This window comes from Triticum dicoccoides, chromosome 5B, assembly GCF_002162155.2.
Source record: "Triticum dicoccoides isolate Atlit2015 ecotype Zavitan chromosome 5B, WEW_v2.0, whole genome shotgun sequence".
NCBI lineage: Eukaryota > Viridiplantae > Streptophyta > Magnoliopsida > Poales > Poaceae > Triticum > Triticum dicoccoides.
In genome coordinates, this window is record NC_041389.1 from 381187012 (window position 1) to 381204716 (window position 17705).

Genomic DNA, 17705 nt, shown 5'->3' on the forward strand with positions numbered 1-17705 from the left:
TTAGAAAAGGAGGAGGATCCCCAGCCTCTGCATCTCTGCGATGCATACGACCACTTTATTAATTATTCTCACAAGACTTTACAAAGTCATACAACAGTAAGATTAAAACCACCGTTTAACCAACAACTGTCGCTAATCCTATCCAATTGATGAAGGGGCGCTGATAGTCTGGGCCTAATACCAAGCAAACATCGTAGCCAAACTTAAACATCTACGACCTGAGGCCCCAACCAGGACGCTTGCCGGGTATGGGACACCTACCAGTCCGGCGCACTCCTCAACCAGGACGTCTGCCGGGTATGAGGCCGCCGCAGCCACCTGCCACCAATCCATCTTCAGTGTTGTACTGATGCACCACCTTGCCCGGCCTCTCTGCCATCGACGCCACCACGACGCCTGATGATGTCACCCTCCTGCGCGAGTCCCTCGCCACACATCGGGCGCCGAGTCTCCACTGTGCCACGCCGCCGAGAAACTCCACCATTAATGTGCAGGATGACACACCACTCCACCAATTATTTCGTCCACTGGTCTCTCGAGCCCCTGTACACCTCCAAGAATGACGCCACAAGAGAGAAACGACACAATAATGCCGCCATCATCCAATCTACTGATCTAGGGTTTCCCTTGGAGGTAGCATATAGTGGCCTGGAACTTCTCAACGGCGATGCCTTCAACAAGGGAACGACACCAAATAGTGCCGCGAGCAGGTCTTCACCCAGATCTGTTCCAATGGCCTCCATCAAGCGTCTTGCGCACGGATCGTCCACCACCGCAACCGCCGTGTCGCCCGTCGCGAGACCACAGCCGCCGACACATCCTCCGCTGTCCGGGGCTGCCACCCCGGGATCCAGCCCTCGCTGGCCGCCGGAACGAAGCCACCAAGCCCCATCGAGGGCGGCCAACGGGGGCGGAGAAGCTAGATCTGGCCAAGCCCGGCCATGATCCGGCCTCTCCCCGCGCTGTAGCCACTCCCGCGGCCTTGCATCTCGCCCGTGCCCGAGGCGACGCAGGTAGCGCATGCGCGCACAACGCCGCGGGGAGGGGAAACGCCCCACCGCCACCTTCCCTGGGGCGCGCGCGGACTTCGCCAGCGGCCCCTCCAGCGGCGGCGAAGCGAGGGAGGGGGCGAGGGGGACCTGGCGGCGGCGGCGCTAGGGTTCCCCCGTGTCGCCCGGGGGCGAGAGGGGGGGGGGGCAACATACAAGTTTGCCATACAAAAGCAAAACCTATTATATATAAAATTTAGTTGTACTGCTACGAAGCTTGTCTTATAAGTTGATAATCTCGTTAAATGTAACCTTTGTAGCTATTTTCTCTTCATGCTTGAGGCATAGCAAAATTGAAAAGCCAAGAAATATAAGTGATAAATTAATCCATTACCTTGTACGTATATAACTGTACTGATTACTTCTAAATTTGGGTGCCTCGTCAGGTATGATTACAGTGAACGACAGGCTCTAGTACGGCACAGCGGCAGCAAGCAGGATTCCAACGGAGCAGCTGCCGGCGGTGGACGGTGGCGCCTGGCGATGTGGTTTGGGAAAGGAAAACGCTTAGAGACGGCGCACCGGCCGAATCTTCGGCTGGTCCTCTCGTTCGCTAACATGCTTATGTCCTCCCGCATATGGGCCACGTAGCTTTGGGCCCAACTCACCCCGGTTTCTCTCTTGTATCATTCGTCTTATCCCAACACCGACGCAACACAGCCACTCATTTGCCATCCGTCTCTCTCGTCACAATCTTCCAGACCATGGTCAGCCCATGCACTGCAGCTTTTTCCGGCGAGATGCTCCCCGACGCCATGCTCGTGCGGCTCCTGCCTCCCAACGGCTGCGGCGCTCGCATGCCACCTCCCTCTCCCATGGATACGGCGAGGTAGTGTGGTGGGGCGGTGCTACAATGGGAACAACGGAGGCCATGGACGAGGCTTGCCATTGGGTGATGGAGAAAACACTTTCGGTGCTACAACCGGTTAGTTTTTTGCTGGAACCGGCTGGACAAAAAGCTGCAACCACCTGCTTCTGGTGGTGGAGATGGCGGCCTCCGATGCTGCAACCAATGTTTGTTTTTGCTGGAACCAGCCGGCAAAAAAGTTGCATCCACACATGCCCGGTGCTGGACCTGGACGACGATAAGGGTCGTTTTGCTGGCACCCGCTTTTTGTTTTGCTACAAGCGACAATTTTTATTGCTGGATTCGGTGTGGTTCATTTGGTGTGACCATCGGTGGAGATGCATATTTTGCTGGAAGCATTGTTGATTTTTGCTGTGACTGCTTTCATTGTTTGCTTCCACCGTTTAACACCGCTTTCCTACCGAGTTTTTGTTGATGAACACGGTGGCGTGACGGCCACAAAAGCAGAGGCGGCAACGTCAAGAATGCTACAACCATGAAGGCCACCTGCTGGAACCCGCAACACCATTTATTACAACCATTTTTTTTTTTGAACCAGAGAAGATCGAGGCTACGACTGGCCCACGGCGAGCTACAACCAGCCACATAAAATGCTACGACCAGTGCAATTTTTTGCTGGAACCATACGTAGTGGTTTTCGCGAGTTACTTCGTTGCCTCCATCAACGTTGCAACCAGGGGGCGCCACCGGGCAGGTGCTGTAACCGGCGAGCAGCGGTGCCGTGGCCGGCGACGGCTGCCCACGGCCGCAAAGCTCAAGGAGAAAGTGTGGGAGAGCCGCTACCGGCGTGCAGCGGAGCTGCAACCAACAGCTCAAAAAGGCGACTAGCGACGGCGGCGACCGCTGACGGCGAGGCAAGTCGGCGGGAGGCGACCAGCCATGATGCGGGAGGCGGCTGGCTTCGAGGTTGGTTGTTCGCTCGTTCATGACGAGCGCCGGCGGCGCCGCTGCTCCTTCTCCGGTTGGCTTCGCCGGATTTGGTTTTTGGAGAGAAAACGACACAAGAAGCCCCATCGAACGGCAATACTTGCTCGCATCGAACGGCTGGGGCGTGACCGGTCCAACTGTTGGGCCGGCACGCCGGCGCCCAGCACTGCCCTTTGCGAAAACCCTAGCAGCGAGCAGATCAATTGGTCGATATGAGCGCGGCGCTCGCAAACGGGACGGCCATACCAAAATATTTCCAGCCTCGGGCTTCCAGTCTTCCGTAATGGGTAATACCTGAATGGGCCGTTCTTCTGGGCTTCAAGTGCTAATGATATAAATTCTCAAAAAAAAAAACTGCTAATGAGATACTCCCTCCAAATTACTCTAAATTTGACCCTAGAAAAAATAGTGTAGTCACTGCATGTTCTCACTGTCACGGCTGAAGAAACTGCACGTCGAAATTCAGGTCGTTGGAGGCACCTACGTGCGCGTACCGTAATTTTTTTTTGAGTGTCATACCGTGTATTTATGCGAGCGAATTGTGCCCAGGCCGACCTGCTGCTTGGTGAAAGGGCAGAGATTTTTTTTTACCTAAGATAAGAAAGGGCAGGAGCTCTGTTGTACGGGCGAGAGCCAAGCCGGCTTTTGCTAACGTTGAGGTTTTCATGACGGTAGAGGCTATTGACCCGCATGCACTTTACTTTATTAATGTCCTCCCACATGTTGCTGCATCACAGGTTTTAATTAATTTGCTTATCTTACACTTGTTCCTCGTCACAACGTGTTGTATCAAAGGTTTGTCCTAATTATGATCTCACCCCCTTAAGGTGAAAGTTTAGTTTGCAAGAAATGGATCCTCGCATAAACTTTGCAAGCTAGACCGTGGTTTCGTCATATTAGACGGTGAGTACAAGCGAGAAACAAATACTGCTAGTATGATGATATGATCCTCATGCTCAGCTTAGCAGAGAGCACACATTTGGCTTCGAACATTTTCTGAAGTCCAACATCTTTGTTTTATCTTCATGAGTCAGACACACTTATTCAATGAAGTTACCCACAGGAGTGCAAAAATGAGGTGCGAATCTCCAAATCGGCATGCAGCTAGAACAATAGCAAAGCACGTAACAAATCGACATTTAACGCATGATAAAACATACAAAAACACATACTACATGACAAACAAATTAATTACAAACCAAACCAAAAAAGATGCGTACATATAACAATTACAAAACAGCATATGGCACAAAAGCTATCGAGTAGATACACCCGGCCGGAGACCCAACGGCCTCCCAAGAATGAAAATAAAGCGCAGTAGCAGCTGCAGCTGCCCTATTCTTCACCTGCCGAAGACATGGCAAGTGTTCGCCTGGAGATCTCCATGTGGAGTTGCTTCACGAGGTTGATCCAGGCACCAACGCTTTGCCCATCAATCGTCACCCAGTCTACTATTGTTGCTGCTGGTTGCTCGTACCATTCGTCGACCTGGGGGTTACCAAGGCATCATCAGTAAGACGAAATGAAGTTGATGGATGAGAGTACGCATGCAGGCATTGGCACTATTGGCACTTCTCATCTAATCAAAATGAGTCTGCGTTGCTCTGGCTCCCTTGGAAGTAACAACCTAGCGAATCAGAAGGTTGCGCATGCAAGTCAGCATTACTTACCAGGCCCCTAACACGCCTGCAATCTTCAAAACACCTTTGCGCCTCTTGAACCGCATTTCTCAGTTCGGGCAACCACCGTTCTGCCACGACCTTTTCTTGTTCACCAGCTAATTTGAGACAATAGTTGGCCACCCTACATAAAGGAAGGGCAACCCGGTAAGCATTCTTTGAAAATGCAGAAAGATATAATGCACTAGCTACTAAATAACATGAAAGATATGAATAGTAACTTTGGCATACATAGACAAGTCAATATTTAAGTTTATGCTAAGTATCGACACAATTATGCCACATGAGTTCAAGGTTAGAGTATGTCTTTGTAATAAATCCTATAGAATGTCACTGACTTCACAAATGCTAGAGTTGCTGTCACTGAATTCCTATAAAACCTGCGTACTCGCCACTTTATAAACAGTGAAAATATATCATTTGCACTCCAAAGTTGAAGAACAACCTATGATGAAATTCAGCATGACATGGCATAGCATGCACCTATAATTCTATATCGAGTACGTTAGCTAAAGAACACAGCATACTGTTATTTGTAGTATGGGGAGTAGGATTACCAGGAACAAGCAACAGAGAAATGAGGGTACAAACAATATTCACTCTCACATGCCTACAAACTGTAGCCGAACAACGACAGCAATGATACAAAGTATACCTTCTCTAATACTCCCTCCGTTCCTAAATATTTGTCTTTCTAGATATTTCAAATGACTACTACATACGGATGTATGTAGACATATTTTAGAGTGTAGATTCACTCATTTTGCTTCGTATATAGTCACTTGTTGAAATGCCTAGAAAGACAAGTATTTAGGAACGGAGGGAGTAGTATAATGCATGTATTCAGAAAATATCTACCACCGCAGGAAATCATACCTTTCATATTCTTGTTGAGCACGATGTGCACGATTTAGCAAAACACGATCGTTCTCAGCAAGATTTCTTCGTGTGTGCACCAAATTAATAGCTTTTGATAGATCCTCTAGTATACTAGCTTCAGAACCACAAGGTTTTAGGCAAAACTCCAATGCACTCAAAACTGATGCTAAGCCAGAATCCGTGCCTTCTGTACCTGGTGAAACTGTTAAACAAGAAACAAGAGACACCTGAGTACTCTCTAGCATAAGAGAAGAATGACGAAGTAGTTCATAAATCAAGTGGAAGGGCACATGGGAAAGGGGAGCACTCTTTGTTGCAAACAGTTGGGTCCAAGCATACATAGACAAGAAAACATTTAAGTTTTAATAGAGTTAGCGCTAAAAGTGTCCTAACTGTATTGGTCCTATTGGCTAACTGCAACAGAAGGTGACCAATTTTAGGATGAAAGAACTATTTTTATCCCTGCTTAACCCAGCTTCAAATCAGGGCAAGCATGGAGAATCCCATGGCTGCACCACTAGGGAGGGAAGGACACATTCTGCCTTAACATGATTTATAACATACAAGATCATTACGGGAGAAAAATAGAGAGAGAACTCCCAACACAGCCGTACCAGAATTATACTGAAGAGCAGTAGAAATGCGGCATATAGATGGTATGGCAGAAGGATCTCTAGCACCAGCTCTTGCAGTTAACATAGCAGCCTGTTTTTCTGCAGATGCAAGTGCTTCTGACCCTGTAGCACCATTAGAACCTACAGCCTCCAAAAGGGCCTACAAAGGGAAAACATCAGCAAATGTAATGGAAAGATCAATCAGGCAAATCATAGGGTGCTCGATTTTCAGATGAATAAACTAGCAAAAACTCAATATGTTACCAACCTGAGGAGTTGCCGGTAACCTGCATAGGCTATTCTCCAGACTTTGACCAAACGCGGCTAATTCTCGCTCAATAAGATCTCTCGAATTAGTTGACATATCTACCACAGCATTGCATGCAGGGATGATTGTCTTTGATGCATATCCTCTAGCAGATAACGGTTGTTGCTCCCAAAATGCTGACGCTTCCTATATATGACAATTCAGTATCATCTTTCAAGAAAAAATCATATTTATTGCATTTCAACGAGGAAATGCAAATAGAGATATGACCTAGCCATAAAGCTGCCAGCAATTATAGCCCACAAATCAGATAGATAAAATAAATCTTAGACCCTGTTTGGATTCTCGTTTTCCTTCTAAATACAGTTGTAAAATATACAGGTCTCCGCCGGTCGTTTTGGTTTCCGACTGAAAATAGCTATTGGCCGGTAAGTTACACCCGGAAGTTAAATACACCTGTATTGACTTACAACAATACCAAGCGCGGCCTTAGTTGAAGTGAGTAATATATTTTTAGCTCATTGCACAGCTGATGTTGATGCTATCCTGCTAATCACGCTGGTAACAGTGAACGCTTAGAATTGTCTTTCATTTATACATTCACGTCATATCAAAATAATTCTAGTGTTAAAAGAAAAGAAAAAAAAGCATTCCAGACTAACCATGTTGGCCCGTAGAAGAGCACTGTAAATGCACTCCAGTTCTGACCGACGAGCGTCAAACTCTTCGATTTTCTTCCACTTCTTTTTCAGAGAATCTTCCGCTTCTTTCCACTCGGCGCATAACTTATACAGACGTTGTACCTCGGATGTTAATGTATTCAAACTTGCCTTTAATCCAGCAACTTCTCTTTCTTTGGCCCAAACATCCAGCTAAAATGAGGTAGCCAACACTATCAGGAAAAGATTATGGCTTATACAACATTTTTTATTTTCTATAATGATATAGTAGCAAAAGGACAGTGCACAACTGGTTAGCTTACGAGCAGCAAGTGCATGCAGCTTCCAAATTGAAAGTTTTAAAGCAATTTTTCAGAAGGAATCCCAACTGGCGGTGTCTTGAATGGTGTGAGTATGTCCAAGTAAAGTATAAGCACCTACATAAAGCATGGCCTCAAGCTATAAACACTTCCTACTGCTAACAGGTTGTTTCATGACAGTGTCGTGCTTAGCTGAACTTAATATGAAACTCGGATGTTATAAGCATAAAAGTTTGGAGTACTTTGCAAAGAGAATCCCTCCATCATTCATAATGACATTTTGAACATGTACCTCCAGGTGCCTGCTGTTGGTGACGTTCTGTGAGGTGTTCCCGGTAGGCAGCTTCTTATTTCCTGTCGCATCAACAGTTCCATGAAGGCGCTGCAAGAGCTTCTGACTTAGAGCTTTAGCTTCTGCAGCTTTATTCAAAGCATCTTCAGTGGCTAAGAACTGCTGAACATGTTCTTTCTGCAAGGCCAAGTGCAATACATTAGTTAACTTCGGTGTAATGTCCCGTGTTTGGAGAAAGAAGAGCTAGACATAATCATAGAACTTTTTCAGTAACAGAACATGAGGCCACTCTAAAATAACAAAGTCCTGAATGATAACTTGACATTTGTTTCTGAGAGCAAACAAAAGAGGTAATGGAAGACAGAAAATGCAAATATGACAATTTGCATTCATGAAAAGAGGTGTAGAACTGGAAGAAAAAGTACATATATCCAAAAGAATGGTATCAGCTTATTCTCTTCCTATACATGTAGTGGACATAACCCTTCAAGTGGCTCCGAAGGGAGTACCTGTCGTTCTAGTAGCTGGTCATGTGTTCCTCGGGTCGACAGCTCTGATCCAATCTTTCCATTGCCATACACCTGATATGGTAAGGGTGAGCTTGCATCAGTTGAAGCAGCATCAATGACCTGCTCATTTTCATATTTATACCTAGGAACAAGAATTTGTATATCTGGTTAACATCTAACCCCAAAGAAATATAAGCTTAGCAAGATACTTTGTTTAGCAAAGCAGTTCAGTACAAAGATCAACTAACAAAAAACCAATATAAGATTAGAAAGATTTTTTCATTAAATGTGTAATATAGTATTTCCTTCAACAATGAATATCTACTTGTTTGTTTGGCAAGGTAAATAAAATCCCCAATTAGAATATAATTCAATCTTAAAGATGCAAAGCTACAACCACGGGATTAAATTCATGAGAATGTAACCAGATCACAAAAATGATCAGAAGTCATTTAAGAATATTGTTCACCGAATCTTCATTGTGTGGCAGGAACATTTAACTCTTACATGTCTGTCATTGGAATTGGAAAGAACAGATGGAGGGAAAAAAACAGGATAGTACCTCAAGAGTTCTGCATCAGCACGTATGTCAATCTTATCTGTTTCTTTGTGTACAAGCATTTTCATGCGTGATGTATAACTATTGATCGATTGCAGTAACAAGGAAGGATTTTTTAGGGAATCTAATGCCACAGCTTTCACATCTGCTGGTATTTCACCATCCAAATCAGTGCCCAGCTTTGCCACATCTATCTGGCAACTCGAATTAATACCATTCCCTTCAAATGCTGGAAATGAACTCCGAATCATTTCCACCATATCCGCAGCAAGAGTTTCACATGCCTTCCGAATACTCCTTTCACGTGAGGTCTCTACAAGTACAAGATCTTCTGATAACCTGTTATTTTTGACAGTTGAGTACAGGTCCTCTCGCTCACTCTGCAACTGCATCTCCTCAACAGCATCCACAGATCCAGCAACACCTATACTTGACCTTCGCACATCTCTTGCTTGGTTAACAAAGTGATGCAGACGTCGCTGGTACTCAGCAAATATTTTGCAAGCTTCGTCACACTGCTGATCATACGCCTCGAGCATAACTTGTTTGTGCCTAAAGTTAAAAACATGGAATTGTTATTTTACTCTTTGTCAGTCGAGCTAAAGTTGTGGAAGATCATTTGGAAACATCAAAACAGTGAAGCAAAAAGCAGTTCCGCATGAAAATTCGGCACTGATATCTTCTGAACAAATATTAGAAGAGTGTGGCAAAATGAATTTTAGAAATTCTTCACATTTGCAGGTTTATACCAGATCTAACCTAGAAAGCGTTTATATCATACATAAATGACATTGATGCAGTTGCTTGTATAAAAGTGTGGCTCCAAGGAGCCTGCACCGGTGCACCCTACCTGGTAGGGCACAATCAATGTTTAGACCACATACATTTATAAACACTAAAAGACGAGTAGTTGAATAAATATGTTTTCTGCGCATAAAAAAAATGCAAATACCATTTATGATCTGCAATACATCACTATTATGCTAATCAAGAGAAACTGAAATGTCAACTATCACACAGTTACACTAATATTACAATATGGTCAAAGGACCAATGAAGATATCCACAACTCATGAATTCTGTATTGCAATTGAAATTAGAAATTCGGCATCTACCAGGAATAGTGGAAGAAACAAAAAGGTAGCTACAATATAACCATACGTAAGTATAAACAGCAGTGTAGCAATAAGGGTATGTTTGTATGCTCCTATACTTGAACATGTAGAATTTTTCGCAAGCTTATTAAGTTATATTTAAATAGAGCAGGAAGGCCTTCTGATCTCACAATCAACCAATCAGGTATTAATTTATAACTGTAATGCAAATCATAGCCTGTTCCTTCCATGATTTGTGCATTTTCAATCACCAGATCTACTAGGGTGAGTTTGGTTCTGAGGCTAGCAATCTCCTACCAATGATGGGCAAGGGTGGCTATTTGGTAACATCAGAGAAGGCCTGCTTTGCTTGGCTAGATTCCTAGTAACCAAAATAAAAATATTTGTAGTCGAAAACTAGCTTGAATTGGCTCTCTCACATGACCAAGGTAACAGAGTGCTGTTGCATCAGCCTCCAATCGCCATGCACATCGTGGTTTGCCAGTCACTAACCAAAACAAAGTGGCCTTGCTTTTCTTGGCTATGCCCAGATGAGCCAGTTCTATTTAGCCTAGCTAAGCAAGAGAACCTAGGGATACAAACACACCCTAAACTGCAACACGATATACCTATTAGCATTCAAACTCTCAAACAGATTGGTCGCTAGTCTTTGTAGCACGTGAGGAAGCTTTAGAAGCTGATGGAAAATAGAGCTAATGGCATTTTATTGATGGAACAGCATTTAGAGTGGCCATAAACTCTATCGATGCTTTACTGGCTCTACTATATGTTAGTCTTCTGTGTGGCATTCCTTCAAATAAATCAATCCTTGATCCCATTAAACTCAGCTCAAGATTCAAGAGTGACACTTCCAAGTAAAGTAGTGACAGTAGTAAATTTAAAAGTCCTATATTTTCAGGCAAGTTTACCAATAAACTTAGCAAGGTGCAAAAGCGAAAATCACAATGTAGCGTGAATATAATCCCCAAGTCTACTACGTGTAGATCTTCTGGGCGGCATCAACCTGAACATCCCCTCTGATATATCAAACCTTGTTCCCATCAAAATCCGATAGGGAGTGACACTTTCAAGCAATTCTATCGGGAGTATTTTTCATGTATTTCTACTAGCGACAGTAAAGTATAGACAGTCAGTTGGTACTAAGTCAGACGATTTTCAGGCATCCCTATCAGTAAATAGCAAGCAGCAAAAGTGAAAACCAAAATGTAGCGTCAATTAAATCCCCATATCTCCAATAGGATCGTCAAATCAAATCGTAAATAGTTCGTGCCCCCTGATTCCACCGGTATATGGGTACCTGGCATTGGAGCGCTCGCCCAGCACACGCTTGCGTTCGGCCTCCTCGCGCGCGACCTCCGCGATGCGGGCGCGCAGCTCCTTGCGCTGCCTCCGCACGACCCCGCGCAGCCGCTCCGCCTCCTCGGCGGCGAGGTCGCGCTCCCTGGCCTCGGCCTCCCTGGCAGCCGCGTCGCCTCCTCCCGCCCCGACGCCCCCCTCCCGCGCCCGCCTGGCCGCGACGCCGTGGACGAGGATGTTCCGGCGCGCCGTGGCGACCGTGCGCTCGGAGCGGACCCGGCGGAGGAGGAAGGACCAGACCGGGAGCATGTTGCCGCGGCAGATCTTGCGCAGCTGCTCGGGCGCGGGCGGCGCGGAGGGGTAGCCCATCTCGTCCTGCAGCCACTCGATGATGGCGTCGGGCGACACGCCGCCGGGGCCGGTGCTGCCGGAGACGGAGGAGGCGGGCATCGCCGGCCGGCGGGTGGGGAAACCCTAGGCGCCCGATCTGACGACGAGGGGTTGGGTCGGCGGTGGGTAGTGGAGGGAGGGAGTGGGAGTGGTTTTTTTGAAACTTTCTCCTGGGCTCTTGTTTGGATCTTTGTGGTGGGGAGGGACGGCGTCACGGCGCCGGCGCGGGACGGCTGTGTTTGGTCGTCGCGGACAGCAAATGGACGAGGCTCCCCGTGACGGCCGTCCGAACTCCGAACAGGGGAGAGGAGAGGGTGGTCCAGTGTTTCGAAATGTTATTCAGACGGACCGTGTTCATAGCGCAAGCAAACTAAGACGGAATAGTCGTTGTCAAAAAAAAAACTAAGACGGAATAGTCTCTACTCCTAATGTTTCACTTGATATAGGATTGCCTTCACGGTTTTTTTCGTCTACCATTTTTGTCCGGGTTTTTTTCGTCTCGCCTCCCATCACCACTAGCGCACTGGTTTTTCGGCATCCCACTAAAAATCACCCCGTGCGCTCGATCCTTTTCTTAGGGTTGCCCGCCTCCACCGCCAATGTCTTCCTCCTCCGCCGCCATCTACCGCCTCCGCCGAGATTCGAGCTCCCCCACTTGTGGGCCGGGGTCGCCGCCGCGGAACCCCGGGGCAAGGCAGGGTGTGGCCACGTTGCGAGCAGCGAGGAGCGGCGCAAGGTCGTGCCCTGCATCGAGGAGGAGCTCAGGTATTTTCAACCTCATGTGCGTGCTAGCCTCAGACGCCGATGCCCAGCTAGGGTTCTCACCCGCCGTCGCTTCCCTGTTGCTACCTCGCCACCCGATGCCCTCCACGGACACCACCACCATGATGGCGGAAGGAAGAGCAAGAGGGGGTCGTCGAGGCTGGGTGCCGCTGTGAGGATGTTGGCGCCTGTGCGCGGTGATGGCATTGTGGCGGATGATCATCTTCCCGGGGAGCCACGTGATGGCCGTCGTCTCCACCCACGGTCGCGCCAACAAGACAAGTACGCCGCCGTGCCCTCGACATATTCCCTACTCCTGTGCACGTATGGTCAAGCATGTATAGCTTATCTTGCGCCACACGGCCTTGGCAGATCTCAGTGAGATGGACTCTAGAAATTCCTCTATGAATTTGGAACCTATAAAGGGGATTTAACTTTTAAGAAGCATAGAACGTTGTGCTATTATGCATTGTCGTGATTTGGTCTGGGTGAAGTAATATATTGGGATCTTTGTGGAGGAGAATATATTGCTTCTTCTTACTCCCTCCGTTCCAAAATAGATGACTCAATTTTATACTAACTTTAGTACAAAGTTAGTATAAAGTTAGGTCATCTATTTAGGAACGGAGGGAGTATATTGGAACAACTGAGAGGAGCAAGGGTTGTAATATCAACAGCTGATCACGCTCTAGGCTGTGGCGAGAGTTTGTGTATATCTCTTTAGTGTCAACCTCATGTGCGTGCTAGTCACGTTCTGCCGCCGCGGGCACCCTATTTGCTTTGGTATGATCCATGGAAGCACTTAGGTGATGTTCTGGTGATAAAAATGCTACTTAAAATGTTGAAGGTTTGTGATTTCTTACCAAGTTATATGCGGTTCTAACCCAACTGGCATGGTGATGATTTCTTCTCTTTGCTTTTCAGTTTTATACCGGCCGATACATCTATCTATTGGGAGGTTGTTTTGCTATCAATTGAGATCTTGGGTTTAGGGTCTTTTCATGCTTGGTAAAAATGTTTGAACTGTTTGAACCATTTAGGCGTTAACATTTCAGGAGAATAATGATTCTTCCAGTTCTCTATTTCTTCACGAATTCACTGTTTGTTAACAGTTCAGGAGAAAGTCGTAAACAGATTACTTGGTTTTTTAACCTAGCTAACATGTTCCTACTTTATATAATGGATTATACTTATAGAGGAGATTTCATAGACCATTTCAGTCATAGATATAGCAACTATGTTGAATTGGTATTCCAGTGTCACATGTTAGAGAAAGTGGAAGAAAAGAAAGAACAATAAATACACTAACTTACAAATCGTGTCACCAAACTGAGTGCAAGATGTTAGTGTTGATTACTATTAGTGAGCCATACCTGTGTGTAACATATTTATACATTTTTCTGTTTCCTTCCAGGATAAATGCAAGTGCTCTATTTGCGCATTGTGACGACAATTTTCTTGGATAACAGACGAAGCGAGCTCGGACGAGTACGCGGGTGGGATGACAGATGATAAACTTGATACAGGCATGTTGTTGACTGTCATCCAACCGACGTGCCCAGACAGGCTACATATTGGCATGATGGGCTTCTATGATAAAAGGACATTAGGCAACATGTAAATGCGCATGTAAATGCGACTTCTTCATCTTTGTTGTCCTTGCAAACAACTTACTTGGTGACATGTTTATTTTGCCTGATAAAGAGCACGAAGGTGATTATTTTGTTCTTCCCTCGTTTGTATTGCAGGGTTTGCTTCGAAACATAATTCAGTGTCCGCTGATGTACTGGAAAAAAGCATATTAAGCTACAGAAAGATGGATTCTTCTTAGTTGTCACCAAGCAGGTATTCTTACGTGGCTCTGATCAAATCACCGATGTATGGATTCACTTGAATCACTTGTATTATCTGTAGGTTACCCTGTAATTAACCATATAAAAGTTCTTGCTGATTATAAAATATATGCTTCTTTTTACTACAATATAAAACATGTATTTTTCCGTGTTATTGTAGGGCACCATCTATAAGTGTATGTAAACATTTCTATGAACTCAAGTTAATTGATGTGGACTCAAGTGTCCTGATAGAAGGAACAACCTCTCCAAATTAGGTAAAGAAGATGGCTGGTCATCTGTTTGCAAAATATTTGCAAAATTTAGTTGTTGCATGCTACTTGCGTGTATGAAATAGATAATGCAATTCGCAATATGTTAATACTCCATTGTCGAGTACATATATCATTTCGCGGGCATGACTAACCATGCCCATGACAATATCTGAAACTTACTGGTGTCATTTCTCCTCCTGAAATTAACATTTTGTTTTGAGATGTAGGAGTTTCCATAAGGATCCTCATCAGCGAGCAGGATATTGAACAAATTAATTATTTGAATGCCATGGGCCAACATTGCATGACCATAATACACATAACGTTGTAGTGTGGGCTCAGATGTTGAATAGCAGTCTCTCTACAGTCACTTGTCTTCATTTTTTGTTCCGCAACATGATTACCTGGAGCCCCCACTTGATTTCCTCGTGAGCATGACACTAGCTTCCACGTTTATGTCGTGTTGATTTATCTACAGGCACCTGTCTTTGATTTAATAGCAACAACCCCCTTTTAATAGTGTTGGTTTCTACTGTTATATGATATCTAGGGTCTTCACGAATGCATGCCTATAACGTCTGAAATAAGAATTATGTTGTGTGTTGATCTTGTGGAGGTTTCAGATGTCGTTCCGGTGGTGTGTAGGGCAACTGAAGATGCTGGCATTCGCTCTGTCCGTGTCACAAATTTCAAGCGAGTTCCTTCGTTTGTTGTGTTCCAGGTGTTGCATGATTGTACAAAGAACAATATCATTCCACTCTTAGGTTGTATAAGTACAAGGGAACCAGTTTGCAGTTATTTACTATAGCAAACTCAACTAATTCATGTCTGTTTTGTGCATGACGTGACACAAAGATTCTGATGTATTCTGTAACTTGGGCATGGTGCTCTGATAAATTGTTATCTGTTGTATTTGAGCCCCAAAATTCTGCAGTAATGCTAACAATGCCTTAGAAATTTGTTAGCTTTTATGTGAAGCTGATTGGCAGTATACAGAAATAGTTTTTATGTGTTATCTTATTTGAGTTTCCTAACATACAGAAATGCCCTGGTCTATTATCTCCAATCTGCAGTTGGTACTCCATTGATGCAGAGTATGTTACAGCAGCTGGGCATCATCCTCCCTCAATTGTGTGGTAGGTGCCTTCGCCTACAGATTTAGTTCCTTGTTGTAGCACTTGCTTACATTTAAACTTTTCTACCTTTAGGAAAATCTTGGATATGAGCTTATGTTCTGTAGAATTGGTATCCTTCTGAGAAAGTTATCTGGAAGTACTACCCTCATATCTATCATTATTGTATCTTTGTGAAATATTTCGATTATGTGCCAAACTAACATGATAACATGTTCTACTTATATAGTTCTATTTTTAATTTGGGTTGTATGGATCCTATATCTGCGGCTTTAAGTTTCAGCTACTTAAAAACAATACTACAATTTTTTTCTTTATATTTTGCTATTTTGCCTTTCTGCCATTTCTTAATAGTTGTTGAGAATTCTTTCTTACACACTTCACACATTTCAGGGAAACAAAGACTTAAGTGATGTTACTCATGTTATAGTAGATGAAGTACATGAACACACTATTTTGGTATGTACTTGCTCGTGTATGTTTTTTTCTTTGTGTGCTATGAAATGTATTGTTTCTCCTTATATGATAGATGAAGCACATGGTTAATCCTAATTTGCCCCTTTCAGAGCAACTTTTTGCTGATTGTTCTTAAGGTTCTTGTTGAAAACACTCTAATCAACCAGGAAGAAAGTTGAAAGTGATTCTCATGTAGTGTCCATTATCTTATATATTATTTCTTTTCTTTTCATATTTGCATTTTCTTATTGCACCGATTATTATGAGATCTGTCAATTTATTTCTTGTTGCTTTAACTTCATGTCCGCAACTATTGATTCAAGCCTATTTGCACGATACTTTGGAGATTACCATGTGATTAGTGTTGAAGTAAGAACACACCCAGTTTCAACTCACTTCTTTGAAGATGTTTATGAGAAAGTGGAGTATTGTCTTGCTTTGGATTCTCGTGCATCAGGAGCATACTTCATACAACATGGAGAAAAGGTTCCCTTTGTTCAATTTTCATTCTCAGTGAGTACACATTGGTCAACCGTGGGAAACCCTTTTTTAGAACCTTACTGTTGGAGCAACTATTGTTGCTTTATCTTGTTCATTACATCTTGTAAATATCCCATATTTTAAAACTATATATTATATCTTGTAAATATCCCATGTTTTCAAGTTAAATACTCCAGTTTTCCATCATATGAGATTATTACTACAGAACACATCTTAGGATTTTGGGAGTGTTTGTTTTCCTTGATCCTTGTTTGATCACAGTTGTTTATCTGTTGGTTTTGTCCAACTTTGTTTATTTTTTAGTTTTGTATGCGGGGATCATACACTGGCACAATGAGGTGCTATACAAACGGTTTTTAACCGCTTTCCGCGATGGCATTCTGAACCGTTGCCAAGTGAGTGTGCGATACGGGGTTCTTCCCACACGACCCAGAAACCGTCGATGATAGGGAGCCATGATGCATATAGTTGTCCCTATAAAACTGTTTTTGATATCTTGAATATCCCAAACGCTCCATCCTTGCTACTCGTGTGTGCTGGCATTACCATTGCAGTTGGACTTATGTGGTTTTACCTAAAACCAGGCGCAGTCTAGGCACATTCCAGGCATGGGATTTTTCAAGGCACGTATCAAACTGGCTCTACGTTTACGATGCCAGGCACATCACAAACAGTTCATGATTGTAAACCGTGTACGATAGGTCGACAATCACACACATTTAGTTTTCCTGCACCGTTTGTGATATTGTTTGACATCACACACGTTTTCCTCTTCGTGCATGGTTACACACGTTTCCTTTCTGTGAACCATGTCGGATTATGATGTATATCACACACGCTGTGCTTTATAGACCGTGTGAATTGTAATGACCTGCAGAGCGTAATTTCACCCTAATTTAAATTGTTGCTATTTAAAATCGTACCTAATTTGAATTTTAAAGTAGGATATTGTAGCGACCAGACCTCAAACAGTCTGATCTTTGTGCTCAGTGTCATCCCTGGATCAGTAATGCTGACACCACACAGTACTTGGAAGATTTATAACAGAGTAGCAATCACACACTTATTACATCGAATGTATCAAAAGAGAACTTATTGACATAAATATGGCTTAAGGCCATCTAAAATCGATAACAGCGGAAGACTTGGAAGATAAGCGAGTCCATCAACTCCAACAGCATCACTGAGTATAGAACCACGACCTAAAAGCACCTTACTCGTCGTCTGAAAAGTCTGCAACATGAAACGTTGCAGCCTGAAAATGGGTCAGCACATGAAATATGCTGGCAATGTAACACATAGAGAATAACAATGGATTAAGC

At 44.3% G+C, this 17705-nt stretch overlaps 1 protein-coding gene and 1 long non-coding RNA gene across 7 annotated transcripts; one reads left to right on the forward strand and one right to left on the reverse strand.

Annotated features, from left to right (window-relative positions):
* Positions 1-3961: 3961 nt before the first annotated feature.
* On the reverse strand, positions 3962-11687 carry LOC119309292 (AUGMIN subunit 5-like). Its single transcript, XM_037585314.1, has 10 exons — positions 11036-11687; positions 8627-9175; positions 8065-8206; positions 7556-7732; positions 6947-7156; positions 6285-6470; positions 6017-6176; positions 5400-5604; positions 4515-4647; positions 3962-4332 (listed from the first exon to the last, which is right to left on the reverse strand). The coding sequence occupies exons 1-10, from the start codon at positions 11482-11484 to the stop codon at positions 4180-4182; spliced, it is 2364 nt and encodes a 787-aa protein (XP_037441211.1). The 5' UTR covers positions 11485-11687; the 3' UTR covers positions 3962-4179.
* A 278-nt stretch (positions 11688-11965) lies between these two features.
* Positions 11966-16548, forward strand: LOC119309293. Of its 6 annotated transcripts, XR_005150443.1 has the most exons (7): positions 11967-12468; positions 13601-13815; positions 13935-14031; positions 14200-14296; positions 14910-15429; positions 15820-15885; positions 16206-16548. It is a non-coding gene; the product is annotated as an uncharacterized LOC119309293 (long non-coding RNA). The 6 variants fall into 6 exon arrangements; XR_005150446.1 differs by having other exon boundaries at positions 11966-12468; positions 13601-13803; positions 15820-16548; XR_005150441.1 differs by having other exon boundaries at positions 15820-16548.
* The last annotated feature ends 1157 nt before the right edge of the window (positions 16549-17705 follow it).

Bases quoted from the DNA above. Each gene is read 5' to 3' on its own strand.
- LOC119309292 (XM_037585314.1), bottom strand. From the start codon at position 11,484: ATGCCCGCCTCCTCCGTCTCCGGCAGCACCGGCCCCGGCGGCGTGTCG. The intron at 7,733-8,064 runs GTACTCCCTTCG...TTGGCCTTGCAG, and splicing joins ACCAGCTACTAGAACGACAG to AAAGAACATGTTCAGCAGTT. The intron at 7,157-7,555 runs GTACATGTTCAA...ACCTCATTTTAG, and splicing joins CCAACAGCAGGCACCTGGAG to CTGGATGTTTGGGCCAAAGA.